A 20,158-nucleotide genomic window follows, 5' to 3' on the forward strand; every position below is an offset into this window, starting at 1 on the left:
TGTCACAGGTGTGTGGCATCGGGCGTGCCAGGGATTGTGGGAGAGCCCGCCCTCCCACCTCCACCTGTTCCCAGATGTCCTTCTGCCCACCCAGGCGCCTGGTTCCTGAGCTCCGGGGGGTTCCAAGGTTACTAAGCTACTGGTTTTTGTTGACTTTTAAATATTTTCTTCTCAGGGAGAGGGGGAGAGGGACAATAGTCAGAAAAGAGCAAATCAAAACAAATCAAAACAAGCCCCCCCTCCCCAAAAGAAAGCCAACCCCCATCCACCGCCGGCACACAGGTCGGAGGCCCCTGAACAGTCACCTGCTGGAGCGCCAGCCGGCCAGAGCCGAACTGCTGCTGCCCCGGCCTCACCGCCCGCTCTGGTGAATGAAGGGCGGTGGTGGATGGTCTCCCTGCCTTCGCGCCCTGGGGGGACAGAGGGGCTTCCGGAAAGACAGGAGGAAGATGGCCAGTGGAAACGGGCTCCCTCCCTCCTCCACCCTGGTGGCCAGGCGCCCCTCCGCCCTGGGCCCATTCCCCAGATACATCTGGATCCACCAGGACACACCCCAAGACAGCCTAGACAAGACCTGCCATGAAATCTGGAAGAGAGTCCAGGGCCTGCCCGAGGCCTTGCAGCCCTCCACCTTGAAGGAGCAGCTCTCTGGCCCCGTGGCTGGGACTCCGGCAAACACCGGGCTCAGCTTCCAAGAAGAGTGAGTGACCCCCTACAGGGCTGGCACCAAGGGAGGAGGGAGGAGATGAGGTCAGACCTTCTGGGGGAATGTTCTGGCCAGTTCTTCAGCCTGGTTAAACCCTAAAGGCTGTATACTTTTTCTCCCCTCCCCCATAGTCCTTTGTTCAATCTTTATAGGAGCGTTAACTAGGGTCCCAGAGTTACCTGGGTGAAGGGCCAGGCCAAGGTCCTCTTTCTGCTGCCCCTTCACCAGCCCACTGAGGGGATAGTTCTCATCTTAAAAGCATAAACAATGACATGTGAACCTGAGGACCTTGAAAAACCACCCAAGCCAGGGCCGAGGGTTAGATGACCATGGCTTTCCCCAAAGGCAACTGGAAGATTCTTTCCCCCTCCCACCTCCAAAGGCTAGGCATTGGCACAGAGGAGCCTGGTGGATTTAAACCACATCTGGAATTCCCTAATACCGGGAGCAGCTGTCCCATTCAGACTCCACAGAAGCTGCTGCAAGAGCGCACATCAAAATATTTACTGGGAAGGCACTGACATATTCAGAGGACATAATAGAAAATTAAAGTGTGGGGAGATGGCTGGAAATAGCCCGTTTCCTGCTTGGGAAACCCTGTGTCTGGGAAACACAGAGCTAAATGTTTCCCACCAGGGCAAGGAGGGGCAGATATTGTGGGGGATGGATATACACAAGGAGAGGAAGAGGAGCCCTCGTTAGGAAAAGCAAGGAAATTTGCCGTTGAGCACTTGTTCGATGCTTTTCATCTTCAAAGTGGGCCGCAAACATTAATTAACCCTCCCAGAGCCCCTATGAGACAGGTATTAGTGTCCCCATTTTACAGATGGATTACGTGTTAATAATTAAGTACCAATTAAAGACTAAGTGATAATTAAGTGTTGACTGTTCCAACACATGCTCCAGCTCAGTTCAGAGCTGCTCTGGAGTGAGGGGACTGTTCAGGCAATTAGCAGCTGCATCCAGTTTCAGGGATTTCCAGGCAAGAGCTTTAAAGAAGGCAGCGTGTAACTGCCACCCAGGCCTGCACTACCTGCTGTCCCTTTTGGGGCTGCAGACAAAGGTGGAGGGCACGTTGGCTGTTACTGCTTTCCCTGCCCTGGGCTCAGCACAATATGATGGGGATAAGAATGGCTTGACTACCGCCAAAATCTTGCTGTCCAGCCCTATGGTGGCACTGAACCACCTCTCCTCTGCCCATTGCCATCTGCTTTGGGACAGGGTCTTGGCAGGGGACCCATGGGGCTGTAGTCAGGCTCTCAATGGTCAAGGAGCTAATTGTCCACTTGGTGAACCAGAGTCAGTGGCAATTTCCAGTAGATGGCACCCTCTCTGCCAGGTCACACCTAGTTAATGGAGACACACTCTACTTCCAATCTGCACTTGGCCGAAAAGTGAACTGACGCACCTTTGGCCAGTTGCTTAATTCCATTTGGCTTGTTTTTCTCATCTGCAAATTGAGGATGATATGCCCTGCCTTGTCCACCTCAGAGGTGATAATGAGGACCCAATGTGATGGGAGGCAGGAGACTGAAAACTGCATTATACAAATGAGGCTCTCCTTAAATGCCATTCTCGGGATTGGGTTTGTTGTTGTTGTTGTTGTTGTTGTTGTTGGCTTCAATCTAGAGTTTTCACACTATGCTCCTAGACCCTAGGGTGCTGCAGGGGTCACCTGGAGTCGAGTGGCCTGGTGGCTGGGCCCCAATCGCCCCTTCAGCCAGAGCTGTTCTGCTTTTATAGCTTTTACTCACTGGAGTTCTGAGTAAAGACTGCGCTTGAAATAAAAAGGTTCTGCTACTGAGAAAAGAGCTGGGAAACCACTGACTTAGATGAATAAACGGTGTCATAATCGGGTAGATATCAACCAAGCAGAACACAATGAGCTATTCTTGAAAAAGGCAGCTGCGATGGTGGAGCCAGATAGCTCTGGTTTCAGATCGCCATGCAGCTCTGTGCCAGCTGCGGGATTGGTCTAATTTATGCGAGCTTCAGTTTCCTCATCTGCCAAATGGAGATGATTACTGTGCACTTCATAGGGTGGTTGGGATGATTAAAGGAGATATTTAAACATTCCTGGTAATAACTAGGATTTGCAGAAATTCCTCATCATGATAATGATGATGATGATGATGATTTCTTCAAGCCCTACAATTATTTTCTGGGTGGGGGTGGGGGTAGGCACTATTTTAAATTCCCCCTCTTTTCACTTTTTATTATGCAATTTTTCAAATGTATCAAATAGAATAGTATAGTGAATGTCTATATGTCTGCCACTGAGTTTTGTGATCAAATTTGCGCCATTCTTGTTTCAGTTTCTCCTTCCCCTGTTTTGAAGTGAAATCCTTTTACACAGGAAGGGACAGGTTTGGAGGGGTTAATTTCTTTGCCCACGGCCCTATAGTTAGAAGTGGTGGAGTTTCAGAAAGCAGGCCCAGGACTGGCTTAGCCACCCTGTGGTAGTGTTGGCTACCTTCCCCTAGAAATTGAGGCATCTTTTGGGATAGTCAGAATATTTGGCAGTGCCATATTTGAATGATCACATATAGATAACAGATTTCAAATCCAGGGCGCTGTCCAGTGTGTTTTGGGCTGGCTTCAGGCCCTCAAGACCCCTCTCAGCCAATCTTCCTACTCACTGCATAATTGGTAGACCTGGTTTTGGTGATGTTTTCCACTACCGGGCAGCTAGATGAGTACATTCTAGAACTCTTGTTAGGTAGAAATTTTTTTCTTGACTTCATCTCTATGTATTTCAGAAACGCAAACATCTCAAGTTTGAAAGGGACCTTCGAGGCCATTTTGTGCTGCTTGAGTCCCTCCTAATCAAGATCCTTGCGAAGTGGTTATCGACTTTTACACTTTCTCAAATGGGGAACTCACCACTTCCTAAAATAGTTCTTTCCCTTGTGATGGACCCTACTGTCAATGGACCACTGAAATCTGTCTCTATCAGACTAATACCCATTGATCTGGATTCTGCCCTTAGGGCTCCAAACCAAGTCTATCCCCGATTTCTCCCAATTGCCCTTTAGATGTTAAAAGATGGCAACAATATTTCTCCTAGGATTTCTGGTTTCTACAGGCTGAATTTCTCTGTTTTTCTAAGTGTCCTATCATATGCCAGCTTGGTCAGTTTCCTGCCCACACATCTGGTCCTGTGGCCTTGCAGCAACCAGAACCAGGAATGATCCAATCCGTGCAGATTGGATCCTCCCTTAATATTCTGTATTTGTGGTAATGGCAACTGATGCCATGTTTGCTTTTCTCCCCAAGCTGACTTCACTCTGTGCGCACAGTTTGAGTTTATTCATTCAATTATTCATTCGACAAATATTTATTAAGTATCTGCTATGTGCCTGGCACAGTGCTAAGAGCTAGCGGGATAGAGCTGTGAAGCTGATAGGGTCCTGCCCTCCATCAGCTTCCATTCAAGTAGGGGAGAGAAACAGAAAACAAATAAATAAAAGACTAGAATAACTTCAGATGTGAAAAGAACTGGTGGTCTAGTTGGAGGAAACCAATAATACACATATAAAAATAACACAAGTAATTTCAGATAGAGATGAGTGCCCTGATAGAAATAAAACCAGGTAAATTACTAGGGAGAGCATCTTTAGATGGGGTGGTCAGGGAAGGACTCTCTAAAAGAGGTGGTCATTTGAGCCAAGACCTGGATACCCAGAAGGAGCCAGTCAGGTGAAGATCTGGGGAAGGATGTCCAGGCAGAAAGAAGAGCAACTGCAAAAACCCTGAGGTGGGAGTGACTTAGAAAGGGACAGCAGGGCTGGGGCATATGGAGTGATGGGACATGGGACAAGTGATATCAGGGGCAGGCAGGCAAGGTCTTAGAAAGCCTGGAAGATCACTGTGGGAGTTTATATTTGATTCTCCATGTTATGGACACCCTCTGGAGGTTTTGGGGAAGGGAGTGTAATTTGATCAGATTCACTAATTTTTAAAGATCTCTCCAGCTGCTGCATGGAGAGGGTTTGCAGGCATGTGGGAGAAGAAGTTGGGAGACCTCTGGGAAGATGCTGCAGTAGTCCAGGTGAGGCAGGTGGCGGTGCCTGGATCAGAGAGGTTGCAGCGGGGATGGAAAAAGTGTGTGTTTGGGGAGGCAGATTCAGCGTGTATTTTGAGAAGAGCCAACAGACCTGCCACAGTTTGGGGCACACAAAAGGAGACATCAAGGCTGACTTGAGGGTTTTGGCTTGAGCCACTGGTTGGAGAGTGGTGCCATTTATGGAGGTAGAGAAGGAACAGGAAGAAATTGGTTTTTGGGGAGAAATCAATAGTTCTGTCTAGTGTCGATTAAACTCCAGAATTGTGTTCTGTTATCTTTTAATTAGTCTTAAATTTGGGCTTAGAGAATCGTGGCCAGCCACTCACTGGCTCATATTCTAGGCCTACTTATTCATTCCCCCTCCTCATACAACTGCACAGCCTCAGGTGGGGGCTTTTGGATTTCCTATTGACTCCACTGCCTTGACTGGGAAGTGGCATTTGTTCATTCCATCACTTATGGATTCATTCAACAAACACTTACAGTTGCCTTCTCAGTGCCAGGGAACAAACCAATTTTTTTGTTCTGCTGTTACTTAAACAATTGGATGTGTCTTATTTTTCTAGAAAAGTTGCTTGGAATATATCCCAACTTTTATTTTTTATTATTATTATTATTTTAAAAAACTTGAAACCTGTTGATGGGAATGATAGGGACAAGACTCAAGTTAGGAACTTAGACTGATGTCCTAGAGCAGAAGCCAGCCCTGAGTCCAATGCTCCAGGCCTGCGTTTTCTCCCTTTGAGGGATCAAACACCTCTCTGAGAATCTGAGGAAAGCTACTATGTACCCTTGTGCCTGAAACACATCCTCACATCCCTCGATATTTTTTGAATGACTTCAGAGACCCCCTGGGACTCAGGTTGGAATCCTTTTCTCTTGGACCCAACACTCAAGTGTCTCCTTCCCCTGAGTGTCCCAGGGCTGAGCCTCAGCCTCTGCTGTGACCCCAGTCACACTGACATCAACTCGCCCCCATCCTGGCTGTCACGTGAATTAGCAGAGGTAATGGTGCTGGCAGACAGAGGTCCAAGGCCCCCCAACCCTTCCCTCTCCCAGTCTCCTCATACATCCTACATGCGCCTTCGTGATGGTCTTTGACTCCTGGTCTCCCTGCTCATCGCTCTTCCGCCATCACTACAGCATCTCATCTTGCTGTGTCTGGTTCCTTTCCCTCCTGGATGCCCTTCCCCTCTCAGCAGCTTTATCTTCCTGAAGCACATCAACAAGCATCTTCTACGGCTTCCTCACTGTCTTTTGAACCCCCTAACTTGGTTTCTAGGGTCTCAGTAGTTGGCCCTGCCTGCACCTCTGGATGCACACCTTGCTGCTCTACTCCACACTCTCTGTAACCAAGATGCGCTACCAGCAGGTGCACCTCTCCTTGCCTTTGCTCAGGTTATTTCACTACCAGGAATACCTTTTGCCCATGTCCCTGTTTATTGAAACCCTACCCATCCTTAAAGGCCTGGAATAAGTGTGTCGTCCTCTGAATTTTGCACTGCTCACCCCGTTCAACAATTTTTTTCTTCCTCCCTCTTCCATGTTCCTCTTTTCAATTTTAGGAAACAGTTATATTCCTTCTCTTTCCTAAAGGTTTAAGGGTGATAAAAATATCAATATCAGACATCAATAAAATAAGGAGACAGGTGGATTTGAATCTTAGCATACTTCCTAGTTGTAAGCATGTTACTCAGACTTTCTGTGCCCCATTTTCTTCATCTGAATAATGGAAAAAGTCATAGCGACCACCTTGAAGGATTCCTGTGGAGGTTAATGAAATAAGGTATGTAAAGCTCACATAGCACCTGGGATAAGGACTCCAGCTTCATCATCATCATCATCATCATCATCATCAATAGCAGCAGCATCACCATCAACATCACCATCTGCATCATCATCACCACCGTTGTCACCATCATTGTTGTTATTATTAAAGATAATAACAGGGGTTAAGTAACCAAGAATGGAATAGGGAAAGGAGATTTTTGCACCAAAACATCTAAGCTAAGGGAAACTACTCAGCTGAGGAAGGCATTTTCCTTTGAGATTCTTGGCATCTAGGGCAAAAAGGGAACATCACAGTTGATTTCCATAACTCATCTTATCGAATAAGAGAAAGTAGGCGAGCTCATCAGGAGAGACCAAGTGGAGGGGTCTTTATATGAGGATAATGGAATGGAAGAGTCAGTTTAGAACCAGCTCTCATGTTGACCATTGGCCAGAGGGGAGGACACAACGTCCCATTTGGGTTTGCTGGTGCACATCTGGTATGGGGTTTCTGATAAGGTGGTCGCCTGGCACAAACTATACGCTGACTGGCGGCAACAACGCTTCTCCCCCACTTGATATGGCTCCTTAAGGGCAAGGGCAGTGTCTTACTCATCTCTGTCTCCCCAGCACCCAGCTGAGTTCCTGGCATTTGATGACTATGCAGTGTATATGAATGAGTGAGGAAATGAATGATGGATGAACTATAAAAATGCCACTGCACGGAGGGTGAGTGAGATCCAGAGGTGGCCAGGATCCAAGCAAGGAGTCACGATCATCAGAGGAAGCGTTGAGTGACATAGGGACAGAATATCAATAAGCCAAGACATTGCAAGGTTTTTCCCCCTCCTTCTGCCTTAAGCTGCAGAGAAGGGGAGTAACATTTTCTTGAGCACCTGATATGTGCCAGGCTCTGAATTTTAATTTTCTGTTTATCTCATTGTCTTAGCAACACTTTCCAGTAGATGGTCCATATTACTCCCCTTTTACAGATGAGGAAGCTGAGGCTCACAGAAGTTAGGCACCTTGCCCAGAGTCATCCAGCTCAAATGCGGCAGAGCAGGAAGGGTGAACCTGGTGGGGCTCCAAGGCCAGAGATCTTTCCCAGGCACCAGGAGACCTTTAGAATAGCCCTTCCATGTCTGCTCAGCACTAGGAACCATGAGCGGAGAAAGGAAGATGAATCATGATTAATGTCCCATGTCCCGTGTCCCCCTTTTTAATTTAATTTTATGGTTTCGGGACTTGTGTGGCAGGTTGTGGGAGCCCACAGAGATGGGCCACCAGTGGTTTGGTTTAATCCCCTTTTTAATATCTTTGTTGCAACGTTATTTCCAATTCAGCTCCCAAGTCACATTAAAAAAATACCTCTTCCTTAGGGTAAGCCTTCTCTTATTAAACAGATTCAAATGAAAAGTTTTAAAGATAATTTGAACAATAAGAATCACTCCGTAGCTCCCAGCCGAAGCTCCTTTATTGCTGTATTTATTCCACAGTATTTTCTGTCTCATTCCCCAGCTCACTGAATCCCTCATCCCCCGAACTCTTTCAGTCCTTGGCCAAACTCAGGCCTGAGTCCTGTTTTCTCAGCTTCTCCTTTCCCCTCTTGTTGGTGGAGGGTCAGGGAAGAGGTGGGTGGGAGGTGTCTCACTTCTACCTGCCTATCAGGGAGGAGCTGGAAAGTGGAGGGAAATTTGCGCCAGGCTTGGTGCCTCTCTGTGCATCATTTAAAACCTTGGGAGTGGGGGGCAGAGGGTGAATGACAGACACCTGCTCAGAATGCAGATACCTGGGCCCCATTCTGGACCAAATGAACTGCTATTTTCCCAAGAGTGCCTAGGAACCTGCATTTGAAACTAGCACTGCCAGAGATGCCTTGTGCATATGTATCGAAAGTTCTCTGATACTTTAAGGGTCAAAAATGATGGAGCCTCAGGCTTAAAGGGACGCGGCTTTGAGAAGGAGGTGTTCCAAAGAAAAGTGGGTAGGAAGGACACTGACCTTTACTGAGTTCTAAGTGTGTGCCAGGGACATTGTAAAAAATGACTCCACTCTGTGTAAAGGCCTTTGCTAAGAAATGAGATGAACACGAAGTCCAGGCTTGGCGTCCGGGCAGCTGAGGTATTTCACAGTGTTACCTCCTTTAACCCCAGCCTGGGTGGTGTCACCATCCCCATGAGATTTCAGAGCCTTCCCCAACTTTCCACCCCTAGCCAGCCAGGTCCTGGGCTGTGAAGGGTCAGTGGGGCTCCAAGCCTGCAGCCCTGCGGCCGGTGTGGCTCTCGCTCTCCCGCACCCCACACCACCCAGTCTCAGTCTGAGCTGCTAACATTTGCATAGCGCTGCTACAGTTTACCAAGTGCCTTCACATTCATCATCTCACTTAATCCCCACCATGGCCTGGAGAGCAGAGGAGGAGCAGGGCTGGGTGGGAGAGGTCTGAGCACTCAGAAGGCCCTGGGCCCAGCCTCCCTGCCCCCCACCAGAGAGGTCCTGCAGACAGAGCACAGTGGATTTCCAGGGCCTGGCTCAGATTCAGTTCCCTCCTGTCACTCCTCTGGATTGCTCCTGGGAAGAAACCAGAGCCCGACACTTCTCTGCTGAAATCCCTCCAATGGCTTTCCTGTTCCTTTAGAATAAAATCTTTGAGCATCACTAAGACCTGGCAGGTTCTGAGTCCTACCATCTCTAACCTCACCTCCTGTGACCACCCCACCTTCCAGTTAATGTGCCCCACCCACTTTAGCATAGTCCCACCAATGCACTAAGCTCTTGCCTGCCATGTGATCCTCACACATGCTGTTCCCTGTGCCTGCAAAGCTCTTCCTTGCTTCCTTCACCCTGTTAAATGCGGATTAGCCATTAGGCCCCAGCTGAAACGACATTTCCTCCGAGAGCCCTTTCTCACCATCCTCACTGGGGTATGCGGCCCAGTATTCTCACATCAGCACTTCACTTTGGTTTGCAGAGTAGCCTCACAGGTAAGAGAGGGGCATCTGAGCAAAATTGCCTCAGTTTATCACTTTGTCCTTTCTTAATTCTGTGACCTCGGGAAAACTCCCTAATGGTCCCATCCCTTGGCTTCTTCATTTTTAAAACTGGGATAATTATATCTCCCCGTATCCGTTAGCTTTTGATATTTAAAAGACCACCCCAAAGCTTTATGACTCAAAATAACCGCTATTGACCCAGCTCACATTTCTGTAGTGCAGGAAGCTGGGCTGGGTTCAGCCAGGTGGTTCTGCTGGGGGCTGGGCTTGGCTGGGCACGGATGCTGCTTACCCAACGTCTGCATGTCAGTTGGGTCTGGCCAACTATTGGGGTTTGCCTCTGTGGACATTTCATTCCTCAGCAGGCTCTCCCGGGCTTGTTCACCTGGAGGTGGCCGAGTCCCAAAAGAAACAGGACACTGCGCCGTAATACCCAAGCACTCTATTACTTGAATCAAGATGGGCGGGAATTACCAAAGAACCTGGATTCAGGATGTCAAAGGTGTGATCAAATGGGACCATTACTGTCATCAGTCAACACACTAGCCCACGGGGCTGTTGTGGGGATTAAAATGAGCGTTTTGCATGGACAGTGCTTAGCATGGTGCCTGGCTGGGTAGTTAGCACTCCAGAAAGACTAAACCTTCGTCCTGTTTTGTGAACTAGGACCCCACACAGCTTGCTTAAGGTCAAGGCTTCACCAAGGGGTGGGCATTTGAATCCAGTTTGTGCCTCCCTCTAGAACTCAGCTCACGGCCAGTACGCCGCGCTGCTCTGCCCACGGAGATGTGCAGGGAGTCAGAGTCTCACCCACAGCCAGGTCGGCCTGTGGACTGAGGCCCTTCCCGCCTGGGTCTGGGCGGCACCCGGGGCCCGCCCCGGGCCTCGCTCTCCCATCAGCCGCGTTGCCTGGGCATCAGGCCGGGGTCCCCTGTTTGCGGATGGCCTGAAACGCCATGGCGAGAAGAAAATGCTTGTTTTGCTCTCCTCGCCCAGCACTAACAATTTCCCGCTCGCATTTTTCTGTTGTTTGGCTCAGCCGAATAGCAGTTTTCATCTTTGCTCTGTGTTCTCATGTACACAGAACTGCTGTCGGGAGCTAGCAGCATGCTTGCTTACTCATTATTCTGGGAAGGGGTGCCAGCCAGTCAATAGCCTTTATTTTTACATAACTCTGTACACTGCGAGTGCAGAATAACGCACAGCACCCGCGGACAGAGCCGCCAGACGCCTCGTTTCTGGAGGTGGGCAAAGCGGAGGTGGCAGCTGGAGCCACGGCCCCGATTCTGACTCCCGCTTCCTTTGTCAGCGCCCAGGAGCTGCGTTAACCTCCCCGAATGATTCACTGTGATAGTTTGTGGCAGGTTTTACGGGTTTTCCCAAAGGAGAAAGCAAATAGCACGGGAGAAGTGCCAACATCGGCAAAACTTCTTAGGAAGAGGGGGGAAAAGGTAGAGTCCAGAAATGCAGGCAGGCAGGCTTCATGTGGATCCCAGCGAAGTCGAAAGGAGATTGAAAAGTCTTCTGTGAGCCCCAAGGTGGTTGCTAGGAGGCGGGTTCTGTGTGGCATCTGCCAGGGTTGGGACATAGACGGGAGGACAGAAAATGGAATCAAAGCCAGACAGGTTGCAACCCATGCAAGGAGTCTGACAGCCTTTGGCAGCAGAGCTCCTGATTTTAAGAGCTCCAAGAAATGACAAGTTCATGAGCCAGTTCATTCATTTATTCAACAAATACTTACTGAGTTGAAGTTAAATGCCAGGTGCTGTTCTAGTCCCCAGGCCTCTGTGGTAAAGATACAGTCCTGGCCCTCAGGGAGGATATGTTGTTGTGGGGAATAAAGGCATAAAAAAGATAGTGTATGAGGGTGATAAGTGCTAGGGAGGAAACTAGACAAGCTGATGGAGCAGAGAATGCTTAGAAAGCAGGCGGGGGGGGGGGGCGTTAATAACTCTTAGAAAAGGGACAGGAAAGGCTACTTTGAGAGTGTGAAATTTGAACTAAGACGTGAATGACAGAAGGAGCCAGTCAAGGGATGATCTGACATTCCCCAGGACATGCAAAGGCCCTGGGGCTGCAGTGAACCTAAGTAAGGTCAAGAGTGGCTGGAAGGAGGGGGATTTAAAGCAGAGTGGGCAGTGGGGCTGCTTCATGTGGTGCCCTGGGTATCAGAAAGGAGTCTGGATTTTATTCCATGTGTAATGAGAATCTACATGAGGGTTTAAATGAGGCAATGGTTTGAGTTGAGTTCTGAGAATGTCCTAGCTCTGCAGGCATGCACTTTTCTAGAACAAACAAGAACAAACAATTCTTGTTTTCATGGGGGAGGAGAGGACAGGTCGGGAGACCCTCCGTCAGGGATTTGTAACTGCACTGAATCTCGACTGCAGCGGGGCGTTGGACAAAGGCTGCCTTGGAGAAGTGGAGATGGGAAGGTAGTGACTGGATTGATTGGTTTATCCCCTCAAAGTGTTGATCCAGGATTACTGTCAGGTTTCAGGGGGGAGTCTCCAGCAGTGTCCCTAAGGCTCAGCCCTGGAGTCTCTCCCTTTCGACATTTTTATCCACAAGTTGGCAGGAGACTCAGAAGAGGTGCTCATCAGACATGCAGCTGACAGGGACCTGGGAGGGACAGCTAATGCCACGGATGACAGGTTCAGGACTCACTGCAATGATCCTCCACAGGCTGGAGTGATGGGATGAGCCCAGCGATATCCCTGACTGCACTCAGGTTGGGGAACAAAGCCCAGCCTTCGAGTGGAGCTGGGAAGCCTTGCTGAGGTAACATCCCTAGAGAGGAAGCGCGGCGGGTGAGTGGAGGTGGTGACAGCAGCCAGACCCATCGGCAGCCCCACACCAGTCTCTTTACTTTCTTGGTGACAAGATCCTTAGCCTCTTTCAGGCTCACTTTTCCCATCTATAAACTGGGGATGATGCTGTCTTATTGCCCAGGGGTGCGGAGAGGATTAAGTTTGAGCATATGGAGGGATACCTGGCTTCCTGCCTGTAGTGAGTCTAATTCAGAAAATCTATTGGTATATATTTTGCTTTGTAAGGTTTTTTGGGGGAGAAAGAAAAAAATTGATCCTTCAAATGTCTGTTTTCTGTGCTGTAAGACTCGCCTGTTCCCCTTGAGGATGATGATGAAGAGGGGGATCTAAAACTTGGGGCCATGGATTGGCAACTTCTTTATTCCAGTGGTTCCTGTGGACATACCGCCAGGGTGAGGCCTATTTGTAGACTGAGTCTAGACCTGGGAAGGAGGAAAGAAAGGGAACGGGAGAGAGGACAGGGAAGAGGGAGAGAAGAGAGAGAGTGGAGGGGAGAGGAAAGTAGTGGTAGAAGCTGGCCTTGCCCCATCCCCAGCCCTGCTGGCCTCCGGAGCCTCAGGCCAGCCGGCTCTAGCTAAGGCTCGGCCAGCGCTCTGGCTGTGTCCCGTGCACGGGTGTCTGTGCTGAGCTCGCACATAGGTCATCTCAACAAGTTCTCACACTGCCCAGGAGGGTGGGTGCTGTAGCTGTCAGACCCCCCTTGCAGGGGAGTCCCCAAGGTTCTAGGATGGGACGCGAAATAAGGGGTGGTGCGTGATTCCCAACCAGGCCCCTCTGGCTGGAGTCTGCTCTTTCCTGGCACCGCTCTTTACGTCCCAACCTGGGGAGGCCACAGGCAGGAGACACAGCTGTCTCAGTTGTTGGAATAGCAACACACTCCTGTATCTTTTAGCTCTTCCGCATGCACCCAAGTGCCCTGAGCCCCCAGCCCCTTCTGCAGAAGCCCTGAGTCTCGTAAGGAGCCTGTAATGAAGGGGTTAATGTCCAGCACAGCACGAAGCCTCTGGAACTGTAGCCTGTGCCCATTCAGGTTGGCTCTCAGATGCAGTGACTCTACTCCCCATTCTTTGTGTAGTGATATGTGAGTCATTGTGTGCCTCTGTGTGTGTGCACATCAAAGACACGTGTGTGTGTGTGTCTGTGTGCATGTGTGAGTGTGCGTGTGCTTATACACAGGAGTGTTACTGGGAAGACTCGGTTTCATTCTATAGTCACTGTTTGTGGGACCAACCAGAATGGGTTGGCAGGAGTGTGTGCCCGGCCTCCCCAGCTGCAAACTTCCACTTCTGGGGCGCTTTAATTTTTCCCCCTGATCTCTTCCTTGCCATCCTCACCACCTTCTCCCAGGACAACCCACTGAGCAGTTTCCAGAATGCTCTTTGTAGACCACCTCATCAGCCCTTCACGGGAGCCCATCGAGTAGGGATAACAGATGGCTTTAAACTGGGTGGTGATTTTCCTGGGAGTGCCAGGGAGGAAGGTGTCCCCTTGCAAAGGATGCAGTGGGGCCTGCTGGGCCACGAGCCAGGCCTGCAGGATTGTGACCCTTTCCCACACCTGGAGAGAGCCAGCAACCAGGAGCCTCAATTCTATGGGACCATCAAGCCCCATCGGGCTGGTGCCTGCCATCAAGGTCCACCTGGGGGCCAGGGCCTGAGGTTCAGGTAGAGGCCCGTGTGTAGATACAGGCAAATGCTTGTGAATCCAAGCAGGGACCCCAGGAAGTGAGCCCCAGCCCAGAGGCCTTGATGTGGGGAGAGGGCCATGCCAGCCAGGGTGGACCATGGGACACAGTGTGGAATTCAGGATTCAGGCGCCCAGCCAGGTTGAATGGGTGTAGACATACTAGCTGACACCTGTGTCACCCTTACTCTGTGCCAGACTCTGTCTACAGTGCTTTGCAAATCTGTGATATTCCTGTAAACCAGACCAAGAAATGGGTACAGAGATGCTGAGCAGCCTGCCTAGGGTCACACAGCAGGGAAGTGATGAAACCAGGGCATGAGCTCCACCTGTCCTCCCCAGAGTCCCTTCTCTCAGTCTGCCATGCTGCAGCAAGTCCTCGGGGCTGCCCAGGGCTCAGCCTCAGCAGTCTGGGCCCATGCTCAGAGCCCTTGGCTCACCCCTAACCTTTTTGTTGTTGTCTTTTTGGCTTCAGGTCCTGGGTACGGCTGGACAGGGAGGAGGGGGGATGGACTGAAATGAAAGCTCAGCTCACTCAGCAAGATGGAGTATCAGGAGAGGACCTGGTGTCCCAATTCCCAGAACCACACTCTTGGTGCTGGGCCTACTGGTGTAGAGACCTTTTGGGAGCCCACAGCCAGTCCATTTTCTCTCTTGAGAAAGCAATCGATTTCTCTTACCTTCTCCATCTCCTTTCCCTGGGGCCTGGCCCTACTGCAGAGCCCTCTTCCTGAGCTTCCACTAAAGCCATCTGTCTTTCTGACCTGTTTGCAGAGCTCTGGAATTCAGCAGTGACAAAGACGAGATCTCCCTGTTGGTGGAGCAGGAGTTCTTGAACCTGACCAAAGAGCACCTCATTCTGGTCACAGAAAGCTCGAGGGAGCTGGAGGTGCCTAGCAGCTCTCCAGAGGGCCCTGGACAGCCAGCTCCCTGCCTTCTCACGCCTCCTCTGGTGGTAGGCAGCAGGGAGCACCCACGAGCCTCTGTCATTGCTGGTGACAAGCTCCTGGAGCCGAAGGTGGCCGTGTCCATTATCGGCAGCAGGCAGGACTGTGATTCTGCCATGACTACAGTCACAGGCATCCTACGCGCTGCCAAAGTCAAGCGTGCCAAGGGGATAGATGACGGGGGCCACAGCCTGGGTGCCTCCAACTCGGAGATCAGCAAGCTCCTGGCCCAGTTCCCACTGAAGTCCAAAGAGACATCCAAGGCCCCCGACAACAAGGTGGTGCTGGAGGAGACACGTGTCATCAAGGATTTCCTGCAGAATAGCATGTTTAGTGGCCCCCTGCCCAGGGAGCCCATGGGGCTGGGCCCCTTCCTGCTACTGCCACCCTCACCGCCTCCTGCACCCACTGACAAGCTCCTTGAGCTCCCTGTTCAGAAGAGGCAGCTCCCAGTGTTTGCCAAGATCTGCTCCAAGCCTGAGGCAGACCCCGACATAGAGGGGCACCACTTGATGGGTGAGTGGGGCTGAAAGCAGGGCTGGCAAGTGGGCCTATGAGGAGAAGAAACTTACCAGAAAGCCAGTCAGCTGCTGCAGTGCACACAGCATCTTCATGCAGAGTAGGACGGACCAGGTGGCCTCTCCAGTGGGCACAGCCCCTGGGTGCAGTGTTTTCAGTGCCCATGTGCCCTCTGGGCTGGATGCCTGTGTACAGGGCACAGCTCATTCCAACATGCTTTGAGAAGAGGGGCAGGCACATTTGGCACCTGGCTCGTGTTTGAGTCCACCGGGCACCCAGAGTACATTGAGGGAAGCCCTTACCCAGCTGAGTCCTGGGTGGAGCTGCAGAATGGGGACTTTAAGCAGGGTAGGAAAGAGATTTGATTGGCAGCTGGGGTTATTAGCTCCCGTGGAGGCGCCTGTTCTGACAGTGAGGCCTGGCCTTCTCTCGGGCTGGGAGTGAATATGTAAATTCTCAAAGTGCGGTTGAGACTGTTGGCCCTGGGATTTGTTCCCAGCACCCCCAGGGCCTTAGGAAAGTGCTTTTCCATCCCCTACTTGAGGAGTCCACATCGTTCCCAGGAGATGCAGCCACCTCCCAAGTTTCCCCCACCCCACACCCAGGTTCTACATTTTGTGCCTGTTCTAATTCAGCCACTCAGAATGGATGGTTCCAAGAAGCAGATGATGGCAGTGGCACCTGCCTACAGTCAGCTTTCACTAGGAGTAAACCAACAGAAAATGTATCCCTAGTCTGTGAGCATGAAAGGGTCACTGAGAGATACCCATGTTGAGAGGGCCCAGATCCATGTTCCTAAGGAAATCAGGCATGGTCACCCTTGAGAACATTCTGTGTGATGAGCATTGTGGGAAGGCCAAGGAATCAAGTGGACAGCAAGCTGGCCTCTGGGTCTTGGGCAGGCCTCTAGGAGCCGGGGGCTCTTTGGGTTTGCTGGGCAGTATGTGTGAGAGGATTAGCCCTGCCTGGAGGAGGGGACTTTTCTTTCACCTCCTCCTCCAGGAGGCCTGCATGGATATCTCTCCACCCGCCCTCCCCATCATATCTGTGTGAATGGGTGGGCATAGGTATACCAAAGGGAGTTTTGCAGGTGTGAGTATATTTGTTAGAGAAAATGCAGGTGTGGCTGCATCTGAGTGTGCCTGTGTATGTGTTTGTGTGTGTGTCCATCCTGTGTGTGGAGTTGTGTGCATGCGAGTAAGTCAAAGGAGTGACAGTGTGTGGGTCTGTGTGTGTGTCTGGGCACACAGATGCTAGAAGAGGGGGCCTTGGAGATGAGTGAGTGGCAGGCATGTTTAAGGTGTGTGCGAGAGACTGCAGGTATGCAGGTCTCTGGGGAAAGGGTTATTATTATTAGTGGGTACTGTTATTTCAGTGCACTAGCTGGGGGCTAAACTCAGCAACCAGAGAAACTCTTGGAAGGGACTCTAGGGACATGTTTTGCTAAAAATGTCATTTTTCTCCTAAATTGACTCGGGCTAGAGCAGCTCTCTCTTTTGCTGGGATAGCGCTAGGAGGACAGGCCCAATCCTGCCCAGGCTTAGCCCTAAGGCCATTGGGCTGGGAAGGAGGCGAGGGAACAAGACCTGGGGGGATAAGATCCACTCCCAGCAGTAACACTGGACACAAGTTCCCCTGATCCGGAAGCTGCCAAAATGATCCAAGGTGTGGGCTTTGTGTCGAGTGCCATTTCCCAACCAAGCCTCATGGAGACCAGGACCCCAGGCTGGGGAAGGAGTGAAGGGTGCCCAGAGGGTCAAGGCCTCTTCCCTGTTTCAACCAAGCAATGACCTTTTAATTTTGTTTGAAGAAAGAGTTCCATTGCTAAAAAGGAAGTAGGGGTGAAGACCACTGCTGTGGAGGGGCCCATGATCTTCGAGACAGTGTCCTCACACTGGGGCAATGCTTGGTCCATTTGGAGAGAGACTTAGGCCTGGCACTGACCATGTCCTGTGACTCACTGATGACTCCTGGCCTTGGCCTGGAATCACCCATTGCCTGTCATGCCCCCTCCCTCGTGCCCCTGGACGTAAGGCCTTGCTGAAGGGCCACTTCCTCCTGGAAGCCCTCTGACCCTCTCAGACAGAAGCTTCCTCAGCCACCTTCTCCTCCCACTGTGTCTCTCTGTCACCTCCCAGGCCCCATCTGCCTTGTCCCAGAGCTATTTCTGGGCCTGTCTCTCTCTTCCTCCTTGTTGTGAGCTCCTATGGGGCCAAGTCTGGCTCTGACTCATCACAGTGTCCCCAGTACTCAGGTCAGGGCCTGGCACTGACAAGCGAGCTGAATCACCTGTGAGCATCAGAGCAGGAGCAGAGTCCACAATGAGGGGCCCTGCTGTGGCTTAGGCCACGTGTCTGTGGGAACCAGTGTCACCCCCACCAAGCCAGGTGCTCCCTGAGGCAAGAACTGTGTCCAAGTCAGCTCTTACCTGGAACCTGGCACTATGGAGGGTTGGAAAAAAGGAGGGAGGGTAGAAAGAAAGTAAGTAAAAAGGAAAGGAGGGAAGAAGGGGTGGAAGGAAGGAAGGAAGGAAGGAAGGAAGGAAGGAAGGAAGGAAGGAAGGAAGGAAGGAAGGAAGGAAGACAAGGAGGAAGGAAGGGAAGACAGAAGGAAGGAGGGGAGGGAGGGAGAAAGGATGGGTGGATGGGAGGAATAAAGAAAGGAGTTCATTCCCTGGGGGACTGGGGTTGCTCAGTTGTTAGTGTCGGCCCATGCATGCACGGAAGGGTCATGGGTTCAATTCCTGTCAAGGGTGCATACATGGGTTGCAGGCTTGATCCCTGGCCCCAGCTGGGACATGTGCAGGAGGCAACCAATTGCTGTCTCTTTCTCTTTCTCTCTCCCCCTCCCTCCCTCTTTCTCAAAAAAAAATTCAATGGAAAAAGTATCCTCCGGTGAGGATTACCAAAAAAATAAAAAGAAGGAGTTCATGAGAGGTAAGGACGACAGTGGGCAGTGGGCAGTGAAAGCCTCAGGGAGGAGACTGGGATTGGACTTGGTGGGGAGAGCGACCCTAGAGTAGTGTGAGCCTGAGGTATGTGCTATGGAAGATCCATCACTTAGTCTAAAGAAGGTGCCCTGCCCCTGCTTCATCTAGCACTTGGCCTTCTATAATCATTGACTCAGTTTCCCTCCTCCTATAGAACGGAACTCAGGTGCCAAGGAGCCAACCAAGGGTCGAGAGAGCCTCTTCCTCAGTCAGTGGCCCCAGAGCCAGAAGGACATCTGTGGTGAGGAGAGTTGCAGTGACCCCGTGGGCTCCATGTCCATGGCCCTGCCGGCCAAGAAGTCTGCATGGCCCACTGAGAAGACCCTGTTCTATGAGTTCCTTGGGGCCACCAAAAACCCAGGCGGGCAGCTGAGGCTTCGCAGCAAAGAGGTGGATGGGCTAGAGCTGAAATGTAAGCTGACCCTGCCCAGAGAGAGTCGGTAGAAGGGAAGTCAGGAACCCTCATGGGCCCTGGGAGCGTTCGGCCACTCAATGGCTCTCTCATCCATGGGCAGGTCATTGTCTTGCTCTGGGTGTCAGTTGTGAAACCTATAAAATGGGAGAAATGACTTTCTCCCTGTGTCTCTTATCCTGAATACAACTGTCAGAGAAATGCTGTTGGCTTTGAGGGGTCACATGGGCATTGTTGGAGGTCAATTCAAACACAGACCTGATTGAGTCTATCTCCTCAAGTTGCCCAAGACAAAGAAAAATCCACGCTTCAGATTATTTGTGCATCGAGACTATTTATGTCTCTGCTTTCTCTCACTCCTATAACTGTTCTAGTCAAACTTCCTTTCCCAAAAGAGATGCCAATAAAGGGAAACTGAGGCCCCATCTCTGACTCTATAAGCCCACAAGACTTGTTGAGGGAGAGAATTAAGGATTTGTATTCTGAAACAACTCAACCAAATCTCATTCTTTCAGTCTAACTTTGGGTCATACCATAGTGAATTAATTATGTAACATTTTCAGATATTTTAAAAAAAATAATTCCAACATAGGTATAACAAGCTGTGCAAGGTCCTCAGGGGGCTGCTTTAATAATTTGATAAGAATGACTTCCAGTGGCATAGCAATTGCTCATATAAAACTAGATTTTCCTAAAGCACTTGAAAGAACTTGGTTTTGAATGTCGGTGAGGTATAGTCACAGCAATCTGGCTTATTGTGTGCACTTTCGACACTGCCTCCTTTACTTGTGAGTGATGGGGAGAGAAGCTCCAAGGCAGACCCAGCGGGGAATCTCACCCCTTCCGAATTGGCAAGGCATGAATTAATGATGTTTTCCTATAGTTGGAAATTCACCGGAACTTAAAGAACCAAGAGGAGCTTAAAAGACCTGACCTCTGAGAATATTAATCCCAGGGACAGTCGAGCTGAGGCTGTCCTGGCCTCTCCTTTCTTCAGTCCCTGAAACGCTCTCTCTCTCCTATGACTTACAGTTAACTCACCTGTGACGGTGGTGGACAAGAACAACCTCAAGTACACAGGGAACGTCTTCACCCCACGCTTTGCCACCACCTTGACCTCAGCATCCCTGAACCAGCCGCTCTGGCTGAACCTGAACTATCCACCTCCGCCAGCGTTTACTAATCACTCCACCTTCCCACAGTATCAGGTGAGTGAGCGGGTCCTGCGCCTGGCTCTCCAGGTGG

The 20,158-nt window shown here is 50.6% G+C and overlaps 1 protein-coding gene across 1 annotated transcript in view; it reads left to right on the forward strand.

Annotated features, from left to right (window-relative positions):
• The first annotated feature begins 371 nt into the window (after window positions 1–371).
• The window catches only part of C9H1orf94 (chromosome 9 C1orf94 homolog), a 33,442-nt gene continuing 13,655 nt past the window's right edge, over window positions 372–20,158 (forward strand). Inside the window, exons 1-4 of the mRNA XM_016219774.2 lie at window positions 372–700; window positions 14,821–15,509; window positions 18,656–18,913; window positions 19,946–20,121. Of these exons, the coding sequence (XP_016075260.2) occupies window positions 372–700; window positions 14,821–15,509; window positions 18,656–18,913; window positions 19,946–20,121 (1,452 nt within the window). The remainder of the gene's footprint in view (window positions 701–14,820; window positions 15,510–18,655; window positions 18,914–19,945; window positions 20,122–20,158) is intronic.

Source organism: Miniopterus natalensis, chromosome 9 (assembly GCF_054644295.1).
Source record: "Miniopterus natalensis isolate mMinNat1 chromosome 9, mMinNat1.hap1, whole genome shotgun sequence".
Lineage (NCBI taxonomy): Eukaryota > Metazoa > Chordata > Mammalia > Chiroptera > Miniopteridae > Miniopterus > Miniopterus natalensis.